The sequence below is a fragment of the Myotis daubentonii genome, chromosome 6 (assembly GCF_963259705.1).
Source record: "Myotis daubentonii chromosome 6, mMyoDau2.1, whole genome shotgun sequence".
In the NCBI taxonomy this organism is placed as follows: Eukaryota; Metazoa; Chordata; class Mammalia; order Chiroptera; family Vespertilionidae; genus Myotis; species Myotis daubentonii.
Genome location: NC_081845.1, coordinates 97,077,920 through 97,096,039, shown reverse-complemented (window position 1 = coordinate 97,096,039; position 18,120 = coordinate 97,077,920). Strand labels below are relative to the sequence as shown.

The 18,120-nt window shown below is 61.2% G+C and overlaps 2 protein-coding genes across 2 annotated transcripts; both read left to right on the top strand.

Moving 5' to 3' along the window:
• The first annotated feature begins 1,015 nt into the window (after nt 1–1,015).
• On the top strand, nt 1,016–11,609 carry C2 (complement C2). Its single transcript, XM_059702363.1, has 18 exons — nt 1,016–1,169; nt 1,367–1,573; nt 2,314–2,499; nt 4,110–4,283; nt 4,357–4,455; nt 4,608–4,741; nt 5,866–6,004; nt 6,541–6,681; nt 7,498–7,587; nt 9,410–9,550; nt 9,716–9,810; nt 9,904–10,018; nt 10,099–10,264; nt 10,349–10,425; nt 10,563–10,654; nt 10,790–10,916; nt 11,063–11,112; nt 11,253–11,609. Exons 1-18 carry the CDS (start codon nt 1,124–1,126, stop codon nt 11,409–11,411), a joined length of 2,238 nt encoding a protein of 745 aa, XP_059558346.1. The 5' UTR covers nt 1,016–1,123; the 3' UTR covers nt 11,412–11,609.
• Nucleotides 11,610–11,886: 277 nt separating this feature from the next.
• Nucleotides 11,887–18,081, top strand: CFB (complement factor B). Its single transcript, XM_059702375.1, has 18 exons — nt 11,887–12,146; nt 12,231–12,464; nt 12,834–13,019; nt 13,146–13,319; nt 13,518–13,619; nt 13,705–13,841; nt 14,109–14,247; nt 14,568–14,699; nt 14,957–15,058; nt 15,153–15,290; nt 15,702–15,799; nt 15,910–16,027; nt 16,647–16,800; nt 16,891–16,967; nt 17,139–17,245; nt 17,327–17,459; nt 17,535–17,584; nt 17,876–18,081. The coding sequence occupies exons 1-18, from the start codon at nt 12,011–12,013 to the stop codon at nt 18,026–18,028; spliced, it is 2,370 nt and encodes a 789-aa protein (XP_059558358.1). The 5' UTR covers nt 11,887–12,010; the 3' UTR covers nt 18,029–18,081.
• The last annotated feature ends 39 nt before the right edge of the window (nt 18,082–18,120 follow it).

Genomic DNA, 18,120 nt, shown 5'->3' with positions numbered 1-18,120 from the left:
GAACAGACCATCCAACCTCAGAGGGAAGGCGGTGGTGGCGGGGGCGGGGGGAGGGGGACAAGAAAACAGCCAAAGGACGGGTATGCGTGCATATGTGCTTAACCCACGGACACAGACAGTGGGGGTGAGGGCATGTGCTGGGGGTGGGAGTGGCCGGGGAGAGGTCAATGGGAGAAAAAGGAGACATGTAATACTTTAAACAATAAAGATTTTTTTTCCAAAAAGAATAGCACTAACCAGTTGGCTCAGTGGATAGAGCGTCAGCCTGTGGACTGAAGGGTCCCAGGTTCGATTCCGGTCAAGGGCATGTACCTTGGTTGCGGGCATATCCTCAGTGGAGGGTGTGCAGGAGGCAGCTGATCGATGCTTCTCTCTCATCGATGTTTCTAACTGTCTATCCCTCTCCCTTCCTCTCTGTAAAAAATCAATAAAAATAAAAAATAGAAACAAAAAATGGTAGGGGGAAATAAGTTCTGAGGCCCCGGCCGGTGTGGCTCAGTGGATAGAGCGTCGGCCTGCGGACTGAAGGGTCCTGGGTTTGATTCCGGTCAAGGGCCTGGGTTGTGGGTTTGATCCCCAGTGCGGGGAGTGCAGGAGACAGCCGATCAATGATTCTCTCTCATCATGGATGTTTCTATGTCTCTCTTTCTCTCCCTTCCATTCTGAAAAAATCTATTTTGGAAAAAAACAAAAGAAGAAGTTCTGAGAAAATCGTCTCAATCTCTTGGAGGTTTATGTCCCAGAAGACGGCCCCAGCCCAGGCCACGTGGCCGGCGAAGCCCAGCAGAATGGAAACTGAGCGAGTGGTTTTGCAACATCTTGGATGGTGGCTGGATCTGTGCCCTTCAGGCGGTTCGTGCCAGAGTGTGTGTGCGTGGCTGTGCCGCGTGCGCGTGGGGCGGGGGCGCCCACTCCGAGGCGAGGCCGGCGGAGCTGCCAAGGCCACGCGGGGAAGAGGACACCGGCTTCGCCCCCAGCTCAGCGCCCAGCCCGGCCTGTTTTCTCCGGCAGGAGGCCACCCCCCTTGCCACTCCCTAGTTTTCTGAGCCAGGGCTGGTTTTCGGGAAGTCAGCTGACCTTTCCCCTCTCCCGGCTCACTGCTCTGTGGCCCGAGGTGGACACCATGGGCTCACTCAGGGCTCTGCTTTGTCTGCTGCTCCTGTACCCAGGTAGGAGCCAGGGAGCCAGGGAGCCAGGGAGCCAGGGAGCGGGTGGGTTGGGGGCGGGGCGGGAGGGTCCTTGGGGGAGGCCACCGCCATCCGGAGGGTGTCTACGCCGGAAACAGTCTCTTTTGCTCTCCCTTTCTGCCAGGGTTTACCGTGCCTTCCTCTTTTCTCCATTTCTGTGTCTGGTCCCCTTCCCACAGGCCTGGCTGCAGCTGCACCCTCCTGCCCTCAGAACGTGAAAATCTCCGGGGGCAATTTCACCCTCAGCCGCGGCTGGGCCCCTGGGAGTGTCCTCGTCTACTCCTGCCCCCTGGGCCGGTACCCAGTCCCCACATCCAGGCTGTGCCTGAACAGCGGACGCTGGCAGACCCCGAGATCCAGCCCGGTGGCAAAGGCGGTCTGCAAACGTGAGGCTCCCCAGCTCGCCCAGGGTGCCCTGCGCGCGGAACCTCTACTTAGGATTTGCTGCGCGTGGGTCTTAGCCCGCCTGGGCGGCGTGGGGGGAGGGCGAAGCCTCTCCCCAGGGCTTTGCAAAGCAGCGGGAGAACGTCACTCCCCACCGCAGGGTATTGGAGGCAAGCTTTAAACAAGATTTTTTTTTAAAAAAAAATATTTTTTTATTGATTTCAGAGAGGAAGGGAGAGGGAGAGAGAGATAGAAACATCAATGATGAGAGAGAATCATTGATCCGTTGCCTCCGTTGATCTCCTTACTGGGGATCAAGCCTGCAACCTGGGCATGTGCTCTGACCAGAATCGAACCCGGGACCCTTCAGTCCATAGGCCAGCGCTCTATCCACTGAGCCAAACCAGTTGGGGCGAGGCAGGCTTTGATGGAGATTGTGGGGGCTACGGGCCAGGGACGCTTTCCAAAATACTTAACAGTTGACCGCATGGTACTGCCCACTCCTGGGAAGCGAGGACCCCAGGGGGGAGGGGGCAGCTGAGAGAAGTGGCTGCTTATCAGTGCTTCGGGCTGAACGGTGTGAGACCGCCAGCGTTCACCCAACTGCCAGCAGTAGCAAATGCACAGGCATCAACCCAACCTGCAGGCAGCCAGGGGCTGTCCCCACGCCTCGGGCGAACGCCGCCCCCGTGGTGCCAGCCCAGGGGCTCCCGGTCCATCCCCAGCACCCCTCTCTCTGCAGCTGTTCGCTGTCCCGCCCCGGTGGCCTTCGAGAATGGCATGTACACCCCGCGGCTGGGGTCCCACCCCGTGGGCGGCAACCTGAGCTTCGAGTGTGAGGACGGCTTCGTGCTGCGGGGCTCACCCGTGCGGCAGTGTCGCCCCAACGGCATGTGGGATGGGGAGACGGCCGTGTGTGACAATGGCGGTGAGTGGCCTGGCTGATGGCTGCGGGGGGCTGGGACCTCCAGGAACCCCGGAGCCAGGCTGTGGCCAGGGAGCCTCTGTGGGGCGGGGGCCGGTGTGCCGAGGGTCAAAGTAATATTCCTGGATTTTGGTCAGTTGAGACCGGCAGGCCCCACATCACCGGCCTGGAGGGGGCCAAGGCAGCTGGCTCCAAGCCTCAGCTCCGACATAAAGGCCCCACACGCTGTCCGGCTTTTCCAGAAGCCTCAGAGCCTGCTTGGTAGTCAGACCCCACGGGACTGAGGACAGAGCATAGGCTGAGAGCGTCGTGCGGACGTGCCTTGCCTCTGGAACCCGGTTGGGTTCCAAGCTTGGCTTTGGCCTTGACAGACTTGGGGCAGGTTATATAACCTCTCTATGCCTCAGTTTTCCCATCTGTAAAATGGGTTTTGTAAGGGTGCTGGCTGTCCTCGTTTCACAGGTGAAAACTGAGAGGCTTAGTGGGGTTGTCGTGTGGATGGAGTGAGTTGACGTTAGTACGCGTCTAGAACAGCGTCGGGGTCTGGTACGTGCCTGGCACACTGCCTCACGCCACGGCTGTTACCGTCCCAGAGCACGCAGAGGGCTCTGCTGGACGGAGTGGGGCTCCCGGGCGTCCTGGAGCCACATGTCCTGTGGGTTTGGGGGCTTCCTGGACCAGAGTTCTGGGCACAGAGCCCAGGAGACAGTCCATGAGACGGCAGGACTGTGCCCTCCCCAGCGGCACCCCCATCAGCTCTGGAGCATGCAGCTTGACCCTGCCACGTAGCCATTCATTCAAACATAAGTATAATCTATTTGAAAATGAAGGCAAAATCTACCTACAGTAAAGTCTACAGATCTTAAGTTTTTAGCCTGATGAATTTTTACACACGTGTCCACCCACGTAACCGCCACCGGAGAGAGGACACGCCCGCATCCCAGGAGGCCCGCCCTCCCATGCGGGACCGTCTTCGCTGGGCTCCCTCGAGCTCAGCCGGGAGGGGGCGTCCAGGCTGCTCTGCGCACCTGGCGGCCCTTATCCAGCATCGCCTGGGCGCGCGCAGCTCTGTGCACCGCGGTCTGCTCTTCGCTGCCGTGGAGCCCCTTGCACGGGCCTGTGAGAGGTCACGCCTGATCCTACAGCTGGGCCTGGGGTCACGTCCAGGTGGCGGCCACGAGTGGAGCTCCGCGAACGTTCTTGTGCCTGACGATCGTGCCCTTGTTTCTCTGGAGCGTGTGGTCTGGGGTGGGATGAGCGGTCCCCGCGCAGGGGCGGGCGTTCCACCACATCCAGCGATGCCGCCACTTGGAGCTGCCCGCCTCTTTGGTGCTGACTCCCGTGGCTTAGGAAGAGCAGTGTCCCCCTGGAGATGGGCTTCTCTGCTGGCACCTGCCCCGGCTTCTGGGGTGGATGCAGCCCGAGTCCCGGGTGGGACTGGGAGGCCGCTGAGCTGGAACGTCTGGCCCTCCTGAAGGCCCCATCCACACCCACCGGGACCCCAAGAGGCTCTGGGGCCTGGAGCCGGGCGCGGGAGGGAGAGGGCAGTGAGCGGGGCCAGGGGCCACGCCGGAGGGTCTCTGCTGACTCCATCTCCCTCTGCTCCCTCGCAGCCGGCCACTGCCCCAACCCAGGCATCCCCGTGGGCTCGGTGCGGACCGGGTCCCGATTTGGCCTTGGGGACAAGGTCAGCTACCGCTGCTCCTCGAACCTGGTGCTGACGGGGTCGGCAGAGCGGGAGTGCCAGGACAGCGGCGTCTGGAGCGGGACCGAGCCCATCTGCCGCCGTGAGTAGCGGCCCTGCCCGTCCCGAGACTCCCGGCACCGGCTCCACGCTGACCCCAGTGGCTCTTCCCACAGAACCCTACTCGTACGACTTTCCTGAGGACGTGGCCCCCGCGCTGGGCACCTCCTTGTCCCACCTGCTTGGATCCACCAATCCCACCCAGAAGAAGAAGGGTGAGTGCTAGTGGCGGGCAGCAGGCGGCTGGGCAGGCTGCTTGGGGCTCGGCCTCCTCGGGGCGCAGCAGGGCTGAGCTGACTGCAGGGGAGGCCTTGGCAAGAGAGCAGGGTGGGGGAAGACACGAGTCCCCCCTCCATATTTCATCCAGAAAACGTGGGCCGAAAAATCCAAATCCAGCGATCTGGCCACCTGAACCTCTACCTGCTCCTGGACGCCTCTCAGAGCGTGAAGGAGGAAGACTTCAGCATCTTCAAGGAGAGCGCCACCCTCATGGTGGACAGGGTCAGGGGCCAGCCGCGTGCGGAGCTTCCCTTGCTCAGACCCCTCACGGCCCCCCTCCTTCAAGGAGGCTTCCCCGTTCCACCAGGAGCCGTGCTTCGGTGTACAGGGTCATGTTTTCTGTTCCACAGGCACGGTGCTGGGTGCTGGGTGCTGGGTGCTGGGTGCTGGGTGCTGTGCTGGGGGACACCAACGATGAACAACACGGGGCCCCCTTCCCAGGAATTCGTCTTCTAGAACAGGGGTCTCCCCAGAGGGGTGCACAGATACCCCACTGGGTGCGGCAGAAAAGTCCTGGTATCCCTGCTGAACAATTTCATTTAAATCAACAGCGTGATATTTAATAATTTGAAAACATTTCAGTATTTTGTGTGTTTACGGTGATACACGTTATGAATAGGAGCGCAGCTTCCAAGCACATATACCTTTACGGGGCTGTGCCCCAAGCCCCTGCTAGCGAGGTGCGCACACGGTCGTTGCCCACGTTTGCTTGGTGTCTGCTTCTCACAGTAGTTGATATAGATGTGGCCGCTCCTCCCGCGACATTTTAGAGGAAGAGGCTCTGTGTTCCTCAGCGGCTCTCTTAGGACCTGAATGGGGGCCACTCACTGAGCCCTGAGGCTGCAAACTACGGCCACTGGGTGCCTCCCGGCTGCACCAGCAGGTTCAGACCCCCCTCCGCCTCTGACCGGTGGTGTGAGCCGGGCCAGGCCGGCGCCTCAGCGCGCGCCTGTAATGGAGGGCCTCCTGCCCGCACAGAGTTTCTGGGAGAATTAAATGAGGCCAGTCGCTCAGTTGGTCGGCGCATCATCCCGATACCCGAGGTTGCAGGCTGGTCTCCAGGCGCAGACGGGAGGAGCCGATGGGTGTGGCAATGGGTGGGACACACGTCCATCTCCCCCCTCCCCTCTGTCTCTAAAATCAATAAAAAAAGGATTAAAGAGGAGCGAGCCCTTCAACGCGAGCAGATGGTCAGCAAACACCGGTTTCCGGAGCTCTTGCAAGCAGCAGTGTCTTCCCCCGCATGATTTTGGTTGATGTCGGAGCGGAAGGGAGAGGGAGAGAGACATCAATGATGAGAGAGAATCATTGATCGGCTGCCTCCTGCCTCTCCCTCCCCTGCACAGATCTTCAGCTTTGAGATCAATGTGAGTGTCGCCATCATCACCTTTGCGTCAAAGCCCGAAATCATCATGTCTGTCCTGGATGACAATTCCCGGGACGGGACTGAAGTGATCTACCGTCTGGAAAACATCAACTATAAAGGTGTGGTGTCGTCCGATGAAGGTGGGCGCGGGGGTGCGGGGGGGTCCGCAGCAGACCCATCTGGACAAGTTAGAGAGACGGGGTCTCTTGGCGGCAACCAAGGCTCAGGGCTTTGGCTCCTCAGGCTCAGGTGGGGGTCCCCGCCCCGCCAGCCCCTGCCTTCCTCCAATGTGCTGGGCGGCCAGGGCGTCGCGCAGGCCTGGTCCTCCCGATGCCAGAGCCACACGCCTGGTTTTCGTGGCTCAGTGCTCGTCTCCCTGGTCGCGGTAAACTCCCGCAGGGTGGGCTGCAGACGCTAACAACGCCCAAGTTTGCATCTGGAAGCCCCATCTTTGCATCCGGGACGCTAGCGTGGCCTTGGGTTGCGGTCATGCAATGAGCCCGCCTAAGGGGAATGGCTCTCACCGCCTGAGCAGGCGGCGTGCCAGATCCCCACCCGGGACCCAAGGTCTGGGCTTCTCAAACCAGCGGCTAATCTATCTCCAGCTGCTGGGGAAATAGGGTGATTTCTACTCCCTTCTCTTTGCACGTTGCAGACCATGAAAACGGAACCGGGACCAACATCTATAAGGCCCTACACAGTGTCTACATCATGATGAACAACCAAATGCAGCGCCTGGGCATGAGCACCGCGGCCTGGAAGGAAATCCGGCACGCCATCATCCTTCTCACAGACGGTGCGTGCCGTCGTCTCTGTGCGTGCCGTCGTCTCTGTGGGTCGTCGTCTCTGTGCGTGCCGTCGTCTCTGTGGGGCCATCGTCTCTGTGGGGTTGTCGTCTCTGTGGGGTCGTCGTCTCTGTGAGGGACGTCGTCTCTGTGGGTGCCGTCGTCTCTGTGGGGTCGTCGTCTCTGTGGGGGTTGTCGTCTCTGTGGGTGCCGTCGTCTCTGTGGGTGCCATCGTCTCTGTGGGGGTCATCGTCTCTGTGGGGCGTCGTCTCTGGCGCAGTAGCAGGAGCATCATGGAGGGGTCAGAAGACCTGCACTCTGATTCTCCCTGGGCCACTTGGCCTGCTTCTTACTTACCAAGTAGAAATAGTGACAACAGTGAGGGAAACATTCGCTGCCTTCCGTTCCTTACACAATTTTTGTGGAGAGAAATTTAAGTCGTTCGCGTAAAGGTGCTCTGTGATTATAATGCTGGTTATTGTCACTACCTGGAGGTCACCGGCTCCGGACCGTGAGGTCCCGGCGCCTCGGACGGCGACTCTGCCGTGGATCTGGGCTCTGTCATCGAGCTTGATTTTGCCCACATCATGCCACCCATCAGGACTGGGCTCTTGTCTATGCAATGAGGGTACCCACACCTCCTGGGGCTTCGTGAGAATTAAATGAAATAAAGCACACGGAGCTCGGGGCCCAGTGCCTGCGACACAGACTTTCGGTAAAACTCGGTAGCAGGCAGGGGCTGCGGGTCCCGGTGAATGCCTCCCCACTCCTCCTGGGCGCGGGGTCCTGATCCACCGGACGAACAATTCTTTCCCTCCCTGTTCCAGGAAAGTCCAATATCGGGGGCTCGCCCAAGCCAGCTGTTGACAATATCAAAGAGGTCTTGAACATCAACCAGAGGAGGAGCGACTACCTGGGTGAGCCCCCGCCCTGCCCCCGGCTGTACCGCCCCCCAGGGGTACGAGGCCCACAGCCTGGGTCCCAGCATCTTTCTATGGAGGCGCCCCCCACCCCCCCACCGCTCTGTGTCATTCTGTGTGAAGGTGGCTGAGTGTCCGCCTGGCGTCATCTGGGTTAGCTGAGGCTGTGGGCAGTTTCTTCACTTGCCAGAGGGGACCTCTAGGCCCACAGGGGCGAATGCTCGGACACAGAGAAGCAGTGTGTCGGGGTCGCCATCTTCCTCCTCCTCCTGCTTTCCCACGCTCTACAGTTGCAGGAGCCTCTCCAGGAGGAAGAGGCGGGCCTGCTGGGGACTGTCCCTGGCGCCCCGGGAGCGGTGCAGATAAGCCAGGGAAGCGTTGGCAGCTGCAGGCGCTAACGGACAACTCCTCAGGTTCAGGCGAAATACAAATTGCACTGGCCTTTGACCAGAACAGAATTCAGAGAGAAGCGCCAGATAAGGGAAGGCGTTGAGCGCCCCATGCCCCCCCTCCCGGTCCGTGTGCCTCGCCCCGACCTGGCCCTCCGTGGAGAGCAGATTCCTCTTACAAACTCTGGCCCAGCGAAGGCAGAGCCCAAACCCCATGCCCTCAGGCCTTAGCGCCACTGGGCCAGGGTGAAATGCTCAAAACCACCTCACTGAACAGGCAGGAGCTGAAGGGAAATGGAGAGCTCGCCGGCCTGAGCGGGGCTGAGAGCAGGTGCTGCCTGAGGGGGCCCTCCGGGTCTGAGCATCGCCCGCCCCTCTCGCTGCACCGCCCTCTGGGAGCAGAAGGGGGCCAGGCCAGGCGGGCAGCGCACGGAGGGAGGCGGGCGGTTCTCGGGAAGGGAGGGCTCCAGGCCCGCCCACAGCCTCGGGGTGGAGGAGGCCAGGTCCATGCTTCGCCTCCAGGCCATGGCCCGTGTTTACCTAGTCGCGGACCAGAGCCGCCAGGACTGGGCGCTGTTCTAAGGGCGAAGCAGACACAAGCCGCGCGGGCAGCGCTCTAGGAGCAAAGTGCTAGCTGCCAGGGCTGGTGCAGCACGGCACACAAACCCGAGGGGCTTAAAAAACAGAAGTTCGGTCTCCCGCGCTGAGGAGCCTAGAAGTCCAAATGCAAGGTGTGCGCGGCCTGGAGGGTCCTTCCTCGCCTCTCCCGGCTGCTGGGGGCCCAGGGCCCTGGCTGAGGCGGGTACCCGGTCTCTGCTCCGTCTTCACATCCCTTCGCTCTTCTGCGAGGACCCAGCGTCAGGTCAGGGCCGCTCTCGTCCAGCTCGACCTCATCTTCACTAGCTCACATCCGTAAGACCCTTCTTCCTGACGAGGTCACACTCAAGTCCTGGGAGTTAGGACTTGCACATACCCTCGTGGGGGACACAGTGTTGCCCACAGTGGGCATTGAACAAGAGAGCTAAAGAATCCCCAGGGCACGGTAGCTGGTGACAGGTGCTAAGGTGCGGGGGGGGCAGGGCCCGGAGTGCAGGGCACTGCGCCTTCAGACGCACGGCCGGAAGGAAAGCCGGGTAGTGATGCTTGAGTCAAGACTGAAAAAGGTAAGGAAGGGAGCCAAGTGGGGAATCTGGGGGGAGTGGGCCAGGCGGAGGCGCCCATGCAGAGGCTGCGGGGGAGAGCCTGCGGCGTGAGGCTTCACGAGGCCGTGGGGCTGGATGGGCTGGAGGGCGGGCCGCGGAAGGAAATGCAGTCAGACAGGGCGGGTGGAGGGGCCATGCAGGGATTTGCAGGACACAGTGAGCCCTAAATGCCGCCTCCTGCCTCGCGGTGGCCCGGCCACAGATTCTGGTGGCTTCCTCCCCCGTCAGACATCTATGCCATCGGGGTGGGCAAGCTGGATGTGGACTGGCGAGAACTGAATGAGCTGGCCTCCAAGAAGGACGGCGAGAGGCACGCCTTCATCCTGCAGGACGCCAAGGCTCTGCGCCAGGTCTTCGAGCACATGCTGGGTGAGTGTCTTCCTTCACCCGCGGCCGGGGGCGGGGGGGTGGGGGGTGGGGAGGAGCCGGGGGAGGGGGGCGGGGAGGAGCCCGGGAGGGGGGGGGCGGAGGCCGCTGGGAACCTGCTCACAGTGCCCTCCCCGTCTCCTGCCCCATCGGCTCCTCACCCCACAGATGTCTCCCAGCTCATAGACACCATATGTGGGGTGGGGAACATGTCAGCTAACGCCTCCGCCCAGGAGAGGACACCCTGGCATGTCACTATCAAGGTAGGGAAGGAGGGCCGGGGCCGGGGCTGGGGCTGGGACGCACAGTGAAGCGCCATGGGCGAGGGTCCCTGAAGACCCCCTGCTCCCCTGCAGCCCATGAGCCGGGAGACCTGCCGGGGGGCCCTCATCTCCGACCAGTGGGTCCTGACGGCCGCTCACTGCTTCCGCCAGGCTGACCAGGACCACTCCCTGTGGAGGGTCATCGTGGGTGAGGAAGGCCCCACCCCGTGCCAAGCCCCTGCCCCCTCAGGAGCCCTGGCCCGGCCTAACCTGCCACGTTGTTCCCAGGGGATCCCAGCTCCCACTTGGGCAAGGAGGTCCGGATTGAGCGCGTGGTGATCTCCGAACACTTTGACGTCTTTGCCAAGAGGCACCAGGCCATCCGGGAGTTCTACGGGGACGACATCGCCCTGCTGAAGCTGGCCCAGAGAGTGAAGATGTCCACCCATGCCAGGTGCTGGCCCCTGGGGCAGAGCTCTGGGGAGCCCTGGAGGAGGGGGCGCCCAGCACGGGCCTGTGTGACCCCGCTTCTCCCCAGGCCCATCTGCCTTCCCTGTACGGTGGGGGCCAACCTGGCCCTGCGGAGACCCCCGGGCAGCACCTGCCGGGACCACGGTGAGAGCTGGGGCTTCAGGTGTGAGGAGCTGGGGCCGGGGCTCGGGGTGAGGACATGGCTGTGCTCCGGTCCCCGAGTCAGAAGCCGGGTCCCGGGTGAAGGGGCCGGCACCAGCCTCCCCTCTCCTTGCCTGTAGAGAGCGAACTTCTGAACAAGCTGAGCGTTCCTGCGCATTTTGTGGCCTTGAATGGGGACACACTGAACATTAACCTCAAGACAGGGACGGAGGTGAGCTCAGGTCTGGGCGGCGGGGGCGGGCCCCCAGAATGTCTGTCTGCCCCTGCAGTGCTGGCTGCTTTCTCCATCTGAGAGAGGCACCCCGCTGCTCATCCAGCCTTCTCTCTCGCTCCACTCCTACTGCAGTGGACAAGATGTATTGAGGTCGTTGGCCAAGACAAAACCACGTTCCCCAACCTGACAGATGTCAGCGAGGTGGTGACAGACCAGTTCCTGTGCAGTGGGATGGAGAAAGATGACAATCCCTGCAAGGGTGAGCGCCGCCCCCCCCCCGCCCCCCGCATTCTTGCAGGCAGGCCCCAGGGCCCGTGGCCAGCACGCGGCCAGGACGGGGCACTGCCCTGCTGATGCGAGCAGAGCAGCGCGAGTCAGCGTGTCGCCTGCCCCTTCCTTCTGCAGGAGAATCTGGAGGAGCGGTTTTCCTTGAGCGGAGATTCAGGTTTTTTCAGGTGAGAGAAGGGGAAGCTGGTGGGGACTGGGTTACAGGATCTGGGCCTCACGGGGGGACCAGGGAGGCCTTTGCAGGAGCCAGGAGGATGGGCTGGGGGCTGGGGCTGTGGCCGCCTCCTGTCCATGCTCTCTCTTCCAGGTGGGCCTGGTGAGCTGGGGTCTCAACAACCCCCTCCGTTGCAACAAACTCCCTAGAGGCAAGGTCCTCCCGCTCCGCGACTTTCACATCAGCCTCTTCCGCCTGCAGCCCTGGCTGAGGCAGCACCTGGAGGGCGATCTGAACTTCCTGCCCCTCTAGTCATGCCCACGGCCCCCTTTGCCATCCACCCCCCCCCCCCCGTCCTTCCTCTGCATTTCTGCCTTCAGACCCCGTGACCCTCCTCACGCCTCACCCGGGCAGCGCCCACCCACCCTCGGCTGTACCAACTTACTCTCCTTTCGCTTTCACGTGGAATTTCCCAGTTTTGGACATTAATAAAAATCTGATTTTCACATAGTCTGTGCCTCTGCCTGGGGGCGGGGAAGGCAGGAGTGATTCCAGGAACCGCAGGAGCAGGTCAGAGACCTCGCTGGACAAACAGGGACTCTGCTCCGCACCGGGTCAACAGGGGGGCGGTCTGGGCTCTTTGGGGAGGAACTGTGGCCGAGGGGAGCTGCTGAAGGGAGAGGCCTGGATCCTGGGCAGCAGAGGGTGGGGCTTGCAGTTTCTATTTCCTTGACTGGCAGCTCAGTGGGGCTCTCCCTCTTGGACATTCCGGAAAGTGATGTGGAAAGGGCGGGCAGGGCGAGCGGCAGGTGCCAGCACTCTGATTGCATAAAAGGCTGGAGGTGTGGGGGGCAGGGGACGGGAGTGCGCCCTGGCCCAGGTCTGCAGTCTCAGCCTGGACGCTGAGCCAAATGGCCATGCAGCACCAGCCGGGGAAGGCCGCGCGGCCTCCAGCGCCAGCCCCTCGCCCGCCTTCCGGGGCCCCGCGGAGCAGCCCCTGCCCCTGGCTCTGCCTCGTAGCCCTGGTCCTGGGCCTCTTGCCTGGAGGTAAGCCAGGGTCACTGCCCCCTCCTGCTGCCCAGCATCCCTCCTGGGCCTGGCAGGCCAGGCTTTACCAGCCTGTCTTTTTAGGTGTGGGCACCACGCCAGTGTCCGTGGCTGAGCCCCAAAGACCCTGCTCTCTGGAGGGAGTAGAGATCAAAGGCGGCTCCTTCCGGCTTCTCAAGGAGGGCCAGGCACTGGAGTACGTGTGTCCCGCTGGCTTCTACCCGTACCCCGTGCAGGCTCGCACCTGCAGATCCACGGGGTCCTGGAGCGCCCTGCAGACCAAAGACCAAAAGATTGTCAAGAAGGCGGAATGCAGAGGTTGGAGGGCAGGGAGGGTGGGCACGGCCAGCAGAGGGTTGGAGCAGGGCGGCCGAGGTCCCGACGAGGCTGATCCGTGTGTGAGGCCAGGCGGGCTGAAAGTTGGGCTGAGCAGGTGTAGGAGCTGTCCCGGGCTGGAGTGGGGAAGGCGGAAAGAGGGAGGAGGAGGGAACCAGGCGGCCCTGCAGCGGACAGAGCACTCAGGAGTGGGCGGGAAGGGCGGTGGGCCTCCCGTGGGCTGAGGGGCGGGGGGTGGGGTGGGGTGGGGAGACGCTGCTCCTGGGGGACCGAGAGGGGCCTTGAGGCCGGGAGGGAGGCTCGCAAGGGCAGCCCGCCCCTCGCAGTGACTTCTCCTTGTCCCTCCCCCAGCAATCCGCTGTCCACGACCACAGGACTTTGAGAATGGGGAGTACTGGCCCCGGGCTGCCTACTACAATCTGAGTGACGAGATCTCGTTCCAGTGTTATGATGGCTACACTCTCCGGGGCTCTGCCAATCGCACCTGCCAAGTGACTGGTCGGTGGGATGGGCAAACAGCCATCTGTGACAATGGAGGTGAGAAGACGGCTCCCCCACGGCGGCCTGTCCCTGCCGGTGCCGCCGCCAAGGAAGCCTGGTCACTCCTGGGCGCTGCCTTGCCCGCGGGCCCCGGGCCTCACTCGTGGTCTCACGCCTCTGCAGCGGGGTACTGCCCCAACCCAGGCATCCCCATCGGCACAAGGAAGGTGGGCAGCCAGTACCGCCTTGAAGACAGCGTCACCTACTACTGCAGCCGGGGGCTCACCCTGCGCGGCTCCCAGCGGCGAACCTGCCAGGAAGGTGGCTCTTGGAGTGGAACAGAGCCTTCTTGCCAAGGTGACCCTTGACCCATGCCCGCCCTCGGTCAGGTCTGGCTCTCGGCCTCAAGTCCCCGTGCCAGGGCACTGCCTCCTGTGCCAAACCTCCCTGGACAACTTACCGCTGAGCACTTCCCCCTCTGGAAACCCCCCGCCGCGTCTGGCCCCTGTGCTGCGGGCCCTCCCAGACATCCGACCTGCTTTCCGACCCCCCCAGACTCCTTCATGTACGACACCCCTGCGGAGGTGGCTGAAGCCTTCCTGTCTTCCCTGACGGAGAGGATAGAGGGCGCGGACGCTGAGGATGGGCACAGCCCAGGTGCGAAGGTGGCGTGGGAGGTGGGGCGGGAGTCGGGAGGGCGGGGGTGGGGGGCAGGGAGTCTGAGTGTCTGTGGGGCGCGCAGGGGAACAACAGAAGAGGAGGATTGTCCTGGACCCCTCGGGCTCCATGAACATCTACCTGGTGCTAGATGGATCCGACAGCATCGGGGCGCGCAATTTCACCGGCGCCAAGAACTGCCTGAAAGCCTTCATTGAGAAGGTGCAGCCCCTCCTTCAATGCGGGGACCCTGAACGGCCCTCACAGGACTAGCTTCCTGGTTGGCAGCCCCTCTGAGCCCCAGGGTTTCGGAAAATCCTCAGGTCCTAGCCCGTCCTCCTTCCCCTTCACTTGAAGCAGTTTCTTCACCTGTAACCCAGACGCCCCTGAAAATCCCAGTGACCAGTCGGCCCTTGAGTCTCTTACCAGGACCTTTCCCGTCCCAGCTAAGTATTCTCCTTGCAATGCTATTATCCTTGATTCCCTCAGGTGGCCAGTTACGGGGTGAATCCAAAATACGCTCTAGTGACCTATGCCACCGACACCAACATTTTGATTAGAGTGTCCGATGCAGAGAGCAGCAATGCAGCCTGGGTCACAGAGAAGCTCGACAAAATCAGCTACGAAGGTCAGAAGTCAGGGGAGTGGTAGGAGGGGATGGTGGGAAGTTCACTCCCTTTGGGGTCAGAGAGGTCAAGGTTCAGGGTGCTGTGTGAGACCGCCTGGGGACAGGGAGGCCCACTGTGTAGGGCATGGCTGACAGCAGGGTCCTCGGAGAACAGAGGTTAGTGGGAACCTGCTAGGGGCTGAGATAGTCACTTTGCAAAGGGAAGTCAGTGGGATGACAATCAGCTAAACAAGTTGAACCACATGGGATGTCGTGACAGGCCTCCGGGGTTGAAGGGTGGCTTGGAAGGCTGGGAGATGCAACCTCTCTCCTGCCCACAGATCACAAACTGAAGGCGGGGACGAACACCAAGAAGGCCCTCCAGGCGGTGTACAACATGATGAGCTGGGCGGGGGACGCCCCTCCCGAGGGCTGGAACCGCACCCGCCACGTCATCATCCTCATGACTGACGGTCAGACGGGCTCTCTCCTGCCCGACTCCCCACCCTCTCCCTCGTGTGTGGCCCTTCAGTCCACATGGAACATTAGACTCATGGCTGGGGCCCCAGGCAGCAATAGGCGGGAACCATGTTGATCTTTTCTGTGACATTTCACAAGGAGGGACTCTGTGATCTGTCACTTCCAAGCCTGCCTACCCAGCCACGTGCCACGCCGTGAGCAGTCTGTCTGGACCCTCCTTGCCTCCCCTCACGGTCCGTCTCTTCCGTAGGCCAGCACAACATGGGCGGAGACCCAGTCCCTGTCATCCAGGACATCCGGTCTTTGCTGGACATTGGTAGAGATCGCAAAAACCCAAGGGAAGACTACCTGGGTGAGTTCCTTGGCCAGGGCCCAGCCGCCTGCTCTCCCAGCTCCAGCTCCTGCCCCTCCCGGGCGTGGACCCTCACCCTCCCTTTCTCCCTCAGACGTCTACGTGTTTGGGGTTGGGCCTCTGGTGAACCAAGAGAACATCAATGCTTTGGCTTCCAAGAAAGATAAAGAGCAACATGTGTTCAAAGTCAAGGACATGGAAAACCTGGAGAATGTTTTCTACCAAATGATTGGTAGGCAGATGTCAGGAACCCGCTGTCCCAGGCCCTCCTTCCCGCTCCGCCCGAAGCCCTGGCCGTCCAGAGGCCTCTCCTTGGCTCCACCGCAGTGCCGATTGCCTCCTGGCACGGTCCACTTAGAACCAGAGCTCCCAGGGGCCCTTCTCCAGCCCCGTTTTACAGATGAGGCCAAGAGACGGCAAACTTGTGAGCTGGGCCTAAAACCAGCCAAGTCTCCGATCTGAGTCTCAAATTCTTTCCCCTGTACCAGTGACTTCATGTCTTCAGTACAAGTAAACGAATGCCCTTGCCGCTCCTTTCTCATGGGCCTCGGCTCCCATGGACATGGAGGTGTCCCTCCCCGAAGGTGCTGCCGTTGGGATGAAGCGCCCCAGCTTTCAGCGCCCGCCCTTCCTCTCTTTCTAGATGAAAGCCAGGCTCTGGGTCTTTGCGGCATGGTCTGGGAGCACAAGGATGCTACCGATTACCACAAGCAACCATGGCAGGCCAAGATCTCAGTCACCGTAAGCACGGCGGCCTGGGGGGAGGGCCGGGGGAAGTGGGAGTAGGGCATGGGCAGGGCCCACGCTAGGATTCAGCTGGTGAAAGAGCTGCCCCTCGCCATCATTACCAGCGCCCTCCGAACACACATGAGAACTGCATGGGGGCTGTGGTGTCCCCGTACTTCGTGCTGACAGCGGCGCACTGCTTCACAGTGGAGGACCAGCTACACTGGATCAAGGTCAACGTGGGTAAGGACGACGCAGCGGGTCAGTTCTGGGCTCCACCCTCCAGCTAACACCTCCCACTTCGAGCTCAGTCCAGCTCGTTCCTTTACACCAGGGGCGGGAAGCGTCTGGCCCAGGGGCCATATAAGGCCCACAGAATCATTTGGCCTGGCCCCGCCAAGGCATTAGAGAGGAGTTAAATATTTGACCAAAGATAGCAAGCTGTTTTTGTGTTAATCTTCACCTGAGGACATTTTTTCCACTGATTTTTTCAGAGTGAAAGGGAAGGGGAGAGACAGAGAAACATTGATGTGAGACACATCAATTGGTTACCTCCCAGGGGGTGGGGATCAAGCCGGCAACCAAGGTACATGCCCTTGGCCGGAATCCAACCTAGGACCCTTCAATTCACGGGCCAGTGCTCCACCCACTGAGCCAAACCAGCTAAGGCCTAGCATGCTAATTTTTAATTTGATAATTTTGTATGGCCCATGGATGATGTTATAAATACCCCAATGGCCCTCAGCAGAGAAAGACCCCACCCCTGCTTCCTATGCTGAAGCAGAGGGAAGGCCCGGGGCCAGAGGCCGGAGGCTGCCCGGAGAAGTGGGTGGCCCAGAGGTCCTCTCTCCTCTGACCTTAGGAGGAAAGAAGCAGGACTTGCACATAGAACAAGTTCTATTTCACCCCAAGTACAACATCAATGGGAAAAAAGCAGAAGGAATTCCGGAATTTTATGACTATGACGTGGCCCTGATCAAGCTCAAGGAGAGGCTGCAGTACAGCAAGACGCTCAGGTCAGGCATCGGGCTCCCCGAGGAGACTGAAAGGTGGGGCTGGAGGCCTGGGGTGCGGTTTGCCATCCCTTCCCTGCCTCTCCTGAACAGGCCCATCTGTCTCCCTTGCACTGTGGCCACAAATCAAGCTCTGAGGCTTCCACTGTCAACCAGCTGCCAGAAACAGAGTAAGACATGTTCAGGGAGAGGAGCACTAGGGTGAGAGTCCAAGAGACAAGTGGGGCGTGAGGGTTGCTGAGGAGGCGCCTGCCTGAGCCCAGCTCCTAGGGAGGGGCTGAGGCAGCTGGGGGGACGGTGGGGAGAGGAGTGCTGAAATGACCCAGTCCATCCCTGTCCAGTGGAAGAGCTGCTCCCGGCAAAGGACGTCCAAGCTCTGTTTGTGTCCGAGTTGCTCAAGGGCGGGAAGCTGACTCGGAAGGAGGTCTACATCAAGAATGGGGATAAGGTGAGCAATGTGGGACCCTAAGGAGGTTCTCGGCCCAGACTCTCCGAGCGAGCTGGCTCATCCCTTTCTCCCCGCCCACAGAAAGCCGCGTGTGAGAGAGATGCTCAGAAGGCCCCAGGCTATGGTAAAGTCAAGGACATCTCTGAGGTGGTCACCCCCAGGTTCCTTTGCACTGGAGGGGTGGATCCCTCTGCTGACCCCAACACTTGCAAAGGTGAGAAAAGACTCTTTGGGGGAGCTGCAAGTTCCCGAGGCCCCGGAGGTTCGCTGCAGCTTCCCCTCCCCTTAGGTGATTCTGGCGGCCCCCTGATTATTCACAAGAGGAGTCGCTTCATTCAAGTAAGTCTCCTTTCCCAGCCGGGGGGACGCCAAGTGGTCAGCACGGCCCCAAAGCAGGAAAGGTCAACAGATGTGGCTAGAAAGGGGAGGGCAGAGCCGCCTCGCCTTAGGACTACCCCTGAACTGGCTGGCTCAGGACCACGGTGTGGCCTGGCTGCTGCGGAGGACGGGACCGAGTGGGTTCCTAGTCTATTTCTCCCAGGGCAGTGCAGGTGCAATGGGAGCAGCTGTGCTTCCTGAGGTGCAGGAGAAATTCTACCAGATGACCCATGGCACCCCGCGCCCCTGCAGGTTGGTGTGATCAGCTGGGGAGTCGTGGATGTCTGCAAAGACAAGAGACGGCAGCAGCAGGTGCCTGCTCACGCCCGAGACTTTCACATCAACCTCTTCCAAGTGCTGCCCTGGCTGAAGGAGAAACTCCATGAAGAGGAGCCTTTTCTATAGGGGTTTCCTGCTGGGAAGGGGCAAGGGATCCAATTAAAAGAGCTGTGACAACACCTGTGTTCAACATCCTTGGGGGTAAGGGAGTGGGGAAG

Bases quoted from the DNA above. Each gene is read 5' to 3' on its own strand.
- C2 (XM_059702363.1), top strand. From the start codon at position 1,124: ATGGGCTCACTCAGGGCTCTGCTTTGTCTGCTGCTCCTGTACCCAG. The intron at 6,005-6,540 runs GTGTGGTGTCGT...TGCACGTTGCAG, and splicing joins GGAAAACATCAACTATAAAG to ACCATGAAAACGGAACCGGG. The intron at 9,811-9,903 runs GTAGGGAAGGAG...GCTCCCCTGCAG, and splicing joins CCTGGCATGTCACTATCAAG to CCCATGAGCCGGGAGACCTG.
- CFB (XM_059702375.1), top strand. From the start codon at position 12,011: ATGGCCATGCAGCACCAGCCGGGGAAGGCCGCGCGGCCTCCAGCGCCA. The intron at 13,842-14,108 runs GTGCAGCCCCTC...TGATTCCCTCAG, and splicing joins TGAAAGCCTTCATTGAGAAG to GTGGCCAGTTACGGGGTGAA. The intron at 16,801-16,890 runs GTCAGGCATCGG...TCTCCTGAACAG, and splicing joins CAGTACAGCAAGACGCTCAG to GCCCATCTGTCTCCCTTGCA.